Source organism: Crinia signifera, chromosome 1 (genome assembly GCF_055691185.1).
Source record: "Crinia signifera chromosome 1, ASM5569118v1, whole genome shotgun sequence".
Taxonomy (NCBI): Eukaryota; Metazoa; Chordata; class Amphibia; order Anura; family Myobatrachidae; genus Crinia; species Crinia signifera.
The window spans coordinates 32,777,060-32,785,733 of NC_139217.1; the positions used below are offsets into that span (position 1 = coordinate 32,777,060).

General features: G+C 46.5%; 1 protein-coding gene across 1 annotated transcript in view; it reads left to right on the forward strand.

The window, feature by feature from the left end:
* The window catches only part of LOC146069234 (vomeronasal type-2 receptor 26-like), a 52,604-nt gene extending 51,534 nt beyond the window's left edge, over window positions 1-1,070 (forward strand). Inside the window, exon 6 of the mRNA XM_083179294.1 lies at window positions 151-1,070. Coding sequence (XP_083035420.1) covers window positions 151-1,070 — 920 coding nt within the window. The remainder of the gene's footprint in view (window positions 1-150) is intronic.
* The last annotated feature ends 7,604 nt before the right edge of the window (window positions 1,071-8,674 follow it).

Below are 8,674 nucleotides of genomic sequence, written 5' to 3' on the forward strand. Positions count from 1 at the left end.
ATGCATCTAATCATTGCACAATCTGCTTATTGATAAGAGCTTTGTTCATTGGTCATTTACATGATACAATCTGTATTCCTTTCTTTACTTTGTCTCATTTTATATTAAGCAATATATGAATAATTGTCTAAATAATACATTTCTTTCTAGACAAAACATCATGCCAGAAGTGCCCAGAAGACCACTGGCCAAATGACAAGTTCCAGTGTGTACCAAAACCAGTTGAATTCCTGTCCTACAGAGATGACCCCATAGCTCTTGCTGTCTGCTTTATTTCTATGTTATGTTTTCTTATAACCTTAAGTATCTTGGTCATCTTCATTGTGTTCCGGGACACTCCAATTGTCAGAGCTAACAATCAGAACCTGAGTTTCCTTCTTCTGGTCTCCATCATGCTGAGCTTCCTGTGTGTCCTGCTGTTTCTGGGACGTCCCGTACATATAACATGCAAGCTTCGCCAGACCTCCTTCGGGATCATCTTCTCAGTAGCCATCTCTTGCATCCTGGCCAAGACTATGATGGTCTACTTGGCTTTCACAGCCACCAAACCTGGAAGCTCCTGGAGAAAATTTATTGGAGTCAAAATTACCAACTGTGTGGTCCTCATTTGTTCTTGTATCCAAGTAGTAATTAGTATAATTTGGCTATGTATAGCACCTCCATTTCCAGAAAGTAACAGTAACACGTATCTTGATAAGAATATTATAAAGTGTAATGAAGGCTCAATATTGGCATTTTCCATAATGCTGGATGACATGGGGCTTCTCGCAGCTGTGAGTTTCATTGCAGCTTTCCTGGCCAGGAACTTGCCAGATAGTTTCAATGAGGCCAAATACATCACTTTCAGCATGCTGGTGTTCTGCAGTGTCTGGGTGGCTTTTATCCCGGCACATATGAGTGTCACTGGGAAAGGCACAGTGCTGGTAGAGATATTTGCTATAATGTCTTCCAGTATTGGAATATTAGGCTGTATATTTTATCCCAAATGTTATATTATACTGGCGAGGCCAGACTTGAATTCAAAAAGTATTTTACTAGGAAAAATAAATCCTACAGATTCAGTTCAATAGTAAATAGCAATAATCATTATGTCCTAGACCAGTGATTCCCAAACTTTTTGAAGTCGAGGTACCCTTTGGGTAAGCCAAAATAATTACTGAAGTGTCCCATTTTTAAAAGTACTATAATTGGGTCAAAATAATGTGATTAGTAGTTAGATCAGGAAAATACTTATTAACTTGTTGGCAAAGGATTGTTGGGGCATGTTACACCAACTGCCACACCAAACATAGCCAACTGACTTACTGGCATTGTTTTGGGTGGCAGTTGGTGTAACTCATCCATTTACATTTTGGGCTGTGCTGCAGCCACCCCTCTGGAGCCGCCACTGATTGGGTCTATTCATAAGATATAGAAATGCCACTTTTGACTTTTCTGTGCTTCAGGCTATTCACGGAGTAGGTTACCATGAAGAACTTCCAGACTTTTCCAGTGGCACCCCAACTCTGTGGCATAAAGGAAAGAATTTATATCTGTGATTTCTGCTTCTCCATGGCATTCAGGTTTGCGATCACAGAATCAGAATATATCTGCGAAAATTGCAAGAACCCTAACTGTTTCCCTGCTCTCTGCTCAGCACCCAGTTGTAGCTCTGCCCCCTTACCTCCCTGCCGCATTCCAGGACCTCTGGTGCCGGATCATGTGCAGAGGGACCCGCCGGCTGAATCCAAAACTGCAGAGGTCATACCAGCAGATGAGCAGTGGGGCCAGCGATGATGCGGGCGTGCGCTTCAGTGCACACCGCTCAAGGCTGCCCTGTACAGCAGTGGTGTCAAACTCATGGCCCTCCAGCTGTTTTGAAACTACACGTCCCAGCATGCCCTGCCACAGATTTTATATAATGGATTGCTAATGGCAGGGCATGCTGGGACGTGTTTCACAACAGCTGGAGGGCCAGGAGTTTGACACCAGTGCTGTACACACAAGCTCAAAAGACAAAAATGAGCTGCTTTCAGCTAAAAGTCGCCCACTGTGTATGGGACTTTATTATGGCCCATATACACTAGGAGATTTTCATTTCTGAAACATATATTTTTCACCAGAGTAGTGTGTACACACTGAGCTATTTTCCAAAAGAGCAAGAGATTTTCAGGAGGCGAAAGACGTTGATAAAAATCTTTCATTATAAAAGGCTATTTACATAATTACCATATATACTTTAGTATAACTCGACCCAATATAAGCCGAGGCACCTAATTTTCGACAAAAAACTGGGAAAACTTATTGACTCGAGTATAAGCCTAGGGTGGGAAATGCAGCAGCTAAAAATATCTCTGATGCATTGGCGTAACTATAAATTTTGCTCCCCCCAGCCAAAATATTTTCTGGCGCCCTCCCCCTGAATCCGTGTATGAGCGTGCATGCAAATTTGGAGTGCAGAAGCTTTATGCTGGCTGCAGGGACAGAGGAGAGGACAGCTCTGTACTTACACAGGATGAGATGCTGGCATCTGGACTTGCTGCACCCAGGCTGCGCTCTTCTGTGCAGGAGACCAGGTGACTCAGGCAGTTGCCAGCCCCAGTGCTGCTGTACAGTGAGTGTGAGGACAGGCCAGGGTGGGACACTGTTTGTCTCTGCTCCCTCCCTGCATGCTTTCCGGCTCCTCTGGCCTCTCCAGCGTGTGACATGATTAAGTCACATGAATGGGAGAAGCTGAAGCTGAGGCAGAGAGACCAGCAGACACTGCTGCTTCCCCTGTCTCTGACACTCTGTCCCAGGCCACGCCTTCCCACCCGACTTCCCATTCGACGGCCTTCCCTCCCTCCCAGATCCAGATTAAGGGCCTCCTGGGCCTGGAGCTGTAATTTCTTAAGGGCCTATTATGTGCCACAAAGGCATACCCTCCAACTGTACCGATTAAGCCGGTACAGTACCGTTTTTTAACGGTCTGTACCGGCTAAAATCCATTGTACCGATTGTACCGGTTTTTAGGAATCACAGATTATATACGCTGCTGATGATAATCTGCACAGCTGGAGCTCCGCTTTTTGTTCTTTTTGTCCCTGCCAGCCACCATAGGCTTTGTGACGTCTGCCTGTGCTATGCTACGATTGGCTGATTTCAGCAGTCGCGGGGCGGGCTACTTGAACGGAGAAGTCTGGAACCGCTGTGGCTGTGCAGGCAGTGCATATTAATTATCGGGCATGCGGCGGTAGTACTACGGGCCGTGAGCACTATGATTTATGCATTGGTTCGCCTGTGCTGGACTGTGCCCCGGATTTATCCATCACCTCACACTCCAGGAGCAAGCGTCCGTGACCATAGGTCGTGCTGCGGGATGAGAACCAGGAGTATGTGCAGCTGTGGAAGCATGTAGCCAGGCAGCCTGTACTACAGGGAGGCCACATTGTGCTGGGGTTGTTGCTGCAGGAGAACTGGAGGTTTTGAGCACCAGACGGAGGAGGCAAGCAGCATCTGTTAGGTACAGGGCCTGGCGGGGATTGTCTTGTGCATGCTCAGAGGGGGACAGGGTCATTCTCTGGCTTGTACTCATATGCCCATCAGTCTGACTGCTGCCACCTCCATCCCCCCATAGAGAAATCCCCCTCCTGCACAAATTCTGAAAGGTTTGATGGCCACGCCCCGTTTACCTGTGGCCACGCCCCTTTCTGGATTTGTACCGATTTCTGCCCTCCAAATGTTGGAGGGTATGCAAAGGGCATGTGAACAGCATGGGGGTATATGGCTACTGTTATGAGTGTGCGACCAGTGCTGTATGTATAATATATATATGGGATTGGGTAACAGGGCGGCACTCCAATCATTTAAACAGTAGAATTCGGTGCCTGGTCCATAATAGTAATACAGTACACTCCCCCCCCCCTCCCCCCCCCTCCCCCCCCCCCCCCCCCCACTGCGGAAGGAGTCCAAACCGGCACACAAGTAGTGAAGAAAAAATATGTGGTTTATTCCATAAGTACATCTCCCATTCATGTGACTTAATCATGTCACACGCTGGAGAGGCCAGAGGCAGAGGAGCCGGAAAGCATGCAGGGAGGGAGCAGAGACAAACAGTGTCCCACCCTGGCCTGTCCTCACACTCACTGTACAGCAGCACTGGGGCTGGCAACTGCCTGAGTCACCTGGTCTCCTGCACAGAAGAGCGCAGCCTGGGTGCAGCAAGTCCAGATGCCAGCATCTCATCCTGTGTAAGTACAGAGCGGGAAAATAAAGCCTCCCTGTATGGTACGGGCATGTAGCAAAAACCGGACGGTCCGGACCACACGGGGAGGCTGTAATCTCCCCTCCCCCATGTCCCTGGTGATAGCTATCACAGGGACCCCCCCCCCCCCCCCCCCGGACAAGACACCCCTGGACAGGACACCCCCCGGACCGGACCCTACAAGCTCCGGACTGCAGATTTTGATGTCCAGTCCAGGGTTTAGTCCGGTCCGGTTTTTACATAGTCCCCATCCATATACACACACATACAGCCTGTCCCCCCAGCCTCTCTTTTTGAAAATAGGACGCGCTGACGTCATCAGAGGTGGCCGTAGCCGGGACAGTAGCACTGTCCAGCAACGCCGGTCCTCATTTGCATGGGTGATATGCTCTTTTTAAAAGAGGTTTGTTCACTGTTATTTTTGTATATGACTTAACAACAGGTAGTACAAAGGTATGAAAAATTTCCATTTATATGACTTGACAACAGTTACAGTATATAAAACTGAAACGTTGCTGTTACAGTGTGTGTGTGTGTGTGTGTATATATGTCCTGCGTCATATGTATACCTCCCAACTGTCCTGCTTTTCGCGGGAACCTCACATTTTTTTTGGACGTTCCCGTGTCCCGCCCGAGGCTGGCAGTGTCCCACGGCGGGTGTGGGGAGGTAGGGTTGGTTGTCCCCCTGTCACCCTTTGTCTTTATCTCCCCAGCCCCACAGGCTGCAGAATAGATGCTGTGCGCATGCGCCTATTCTGCAGCCTGAGGGGCTGGGGATATAGCCAGCAGCTCAGAGAGCCACTAGCCATGCCCCCACAGCGGCGAGAATGGGGCATGGCCTAGTTGAAATAGACCACACCCCATATCGTTAGGCCACGCCCCAAAAAAAATGTGGGCTCCTGCCCCTTTAGTACTAATTCAGGTGCTGTGTTTGGGATGGTGTCACCTTTAAAAGCCATAAGGTACTTGGCAGTTGAGCTTTAACCCAGGAAAATAACACATGTTCATTTTAGCTATGATGTGCAAACAGTTGCCAGGTTCCCATAAAAAAAGTGTAGGACTTGCAGTGAAATGGGGTCACTTGGCGATGGGCTGCAAGCTTAAATGCATTGATCAATTCATGAACTAAAACCCCATTATTTATTTAATTGATTATTTGAATGTTTAGGTGAGTTAGTTTGTTGTAGTGAGTGCTGGGCCCCCTGTGTTTGTGTACAGGGGCGGATCCAGGATAAAATGACAGGGGGGGGCACCATGATAAAAGAGGGTTTGGGTGGGAGAGGGGCGGTGTTAGTGGTGCCAGTGTACATGCTAAGAGAGCGGCAGAGAGAGGGTGGAAATGGGATTAAAAATAGGCCCTGGCATTTAAAGTACGCAGGCCCACCATGGCGACAAGGGTTCCATGCTCATTACCAGAGGTTCCATGCTTGTTGCCATGTGGGATTACATGCTCATTGCCAAGGGTGAATACATGATCGCGGTAAATGGTGGACAGCCACCGCCAGGCAGAAGTGATAGCCACTAACAGTGGCAGAGCCTGGCTGTATTCAGAGCACTGCAGGTCCCGGCTATTTGAAATAATACCCCTTTCACACCAGAAAATGCATTCCCAGGTTGGCCCAATTACACCAGCCTAGTCCCTGCATTTTCTGGTGTGAGGGGGAGAGAAAATCACCCCTCCCCCTCTTTAACCAGTTATCTCATTTAACCGGGTATATCTTCGGAACCAACTGACCCATTTACAGGAGACAAGTATCATATTGAAGAACTTTTGAGTGGGCTTTGAATGATTTTGGTCCCGTGAAACTGGAATATTTGGTTCCAGAGTAATCTGCCCTCAAAGAACATAAACAGCTATGAAATTACATTTCAAAAATAAAAAAAACGGTTTACCCGCAATATCTCTGGAACCGATTGACCGATATTGACCAGTATCATATTGAAGGCCCAGCGATATGGAATTGAATGAGATGAACCACAAGCTTCTGTGATGCCAGGGGGAAAACTGGCAGCCGTCGGACCCGGGTGGGGGTCGGAATTGATGGGTCCCATATTATCCTATGGGGAAAAAACGTTACAGCTTTGCCACGCGATATCTCCGGTTCCCGGGGGGCTAGAGACACCGGGCTGGGCTTGTTGGAAAGCCCTGGTCCTCAGCTACAAAATGAAATGACAGGGGGGGCACGTGCCCAGGTGCCCCCCCCCTGAATCCGCAACTGTTTGTGTGTATATATATATATATATATATATATATATATATATAGTAGTCAAAGAAAGTGCACTCAGGAGACTTAGGGGCAGATTTATTAAGCTTGGAGAAGAGATAAACTGGAGATAAAGCGGAGAAAAGGTAAAAGGACATAAAGCACCAGCCAATCAGCTGTGTTTGAAAAAGACAGTTGGGAGTTGATTGGCTGGTGCTTTATCTCCTTTTACCTTTTCTCTGCTTTATCTCCAGTTTATCTCTTCTCCAAGCTTAATAAATCTGCCCCTTAATTGCAAGTGAAATACAGGTTGAGTATCCCGTATCCAAAATGCTCGGGACCAGGAGAATTTTGGATAACGGATTATTCCATATTTCGGAATATTTTAATATTTCAAGGATGTATTTTGAAGTATCTTGCTGTATAAACACATCAAGCACATGAAATGCACACAAATAGATTTTATTTGTTCAAAAAACAAGATTTCAAAACATGAAACAAAATTTGTGTACTTTTTCAGATATTGAATTTGAATGCCAAGCAATCATTGTCTTTCACATATATAGTGCCAATTACAAATCATTCCCTCAGTAGTGCTGTTACAGATGTCCTCAGTGAGTTTTTTTTAAAACTTTCTGGAATGTATGGTTTTCGGAATAATTCGGATAACGGATATTCGGATACGGGATACTCAACCTGTACTGTAAATTTAATCTGATCTGTTTTGAGCGGCAACGCTCGTCGTCGCCGTTCAAAACATATGTCGGCTTAAACTTGCAGCTTTTCACTTACAATTAAGTCTCCTGAGTGCACTGAGTGCACTTTCTAATACACACTACTGCCCCAGACCCACACTCGAGTATCAGCCAAAAAAAGGGCTGAGAAACTTGGCTTATACTCGAGTATATACCGTATCTGGGTTTGAATTCCAAGGGTGGGAGAGGGTGTCATTTAATTCAGTGCATTCCTGTTTTTGGGGCCTAATTCAGAACTCATTGCTGGGCTGTGTATACTCGGAGCTCAGCGATCAGGTAAAAGCCGCCCCACTCAGGCAAAATCCCACCCATGTGCGCAGTTACAATTTCATTTGCAGCCGTGCACATAGGCAGAAATCCGCTCACCTGTGCCAGGAATGTATACATTACTGCCATAACAAAATATGTTGACCAGTGGCGGCGGAAACGTATATATTGCTGGCCTGCTTTACTGGCTAATAGATAAATAAACATTGCTGGTCTGTGCCAGCAATGTATAAATTACTGGTTAAAAAATAATTATTGGTAGGCAGCGGTGCCAGCAATCTATACTGTATATTACTGGCTAATAAATAATCATTGGTAGGCAGTGGTGCCAGCAATCTATACTGTATATTACTGGCTAATAAATAATCATTGGTAGGCAGTGGTGCCAGCAATCTATACTGTATATTACTGGCTAATAAATAATCATTGGTAGGCAGTGGTGCCAGCAATCTATACTGTATATTACTGGCTAATAAATAATCATTGGTAGGCAGTGGTGCCAGCAATCTATACTGTATATTACTGGCTAATAAATAATTATTGGTAGGCAGTGGTGCCAGTAATATATACATTGCTGTCCTGTGCCACTAGCGGTCAGCCAGCTGTGGAGCAGTGCAGGAGGAAAAGGCCTCCGTATGGACAGGTGCGTAACTATGCTCCATCTGGAGCAGTGCGGGGAAGCAGGGGGAGAAAGTGGGCGGTTAGCCAGGCTGCAAGTGGCTCATCTTTCAGTCCGGCAGCTGCACACACATAGTGATGATGGCTGAAAAACTGGTAATCATCGCTTGACGTGCTCATAAAATCAGTCGACGGCCCACAATGCTAGCCAGCCATCACAGTGGCATACACACTAGGCGACTTTCAGCTCAAAGTTGCTCAAAATGACCTAAATTACCTAGTGTGTATGAGCCTTTAAATCCCATACACACTAGAAGATATTGTGCAAGATACCTTTCAGAAAGAGCTTCATGAACTACATACTGCACATTATTGCTTAGTGTGTTTCGTTAATGATGCGCTCTCCCACGCATCATTAAACATTGATGTCCTCCTGACATTCAGCTTATTCTGGTCGAAATCGCTCATGTTGTTTGTACAGATTGTTCAGTGTGTATGGGAGACAAATGACATGAGCAACTTCCCCCTGTAGCTATGACCGCTGCTCGTCCCTGCCGGATACTCCCCACCCAGCACAAACTAGCAGCAGCATTCATCCAGAGGAGCTG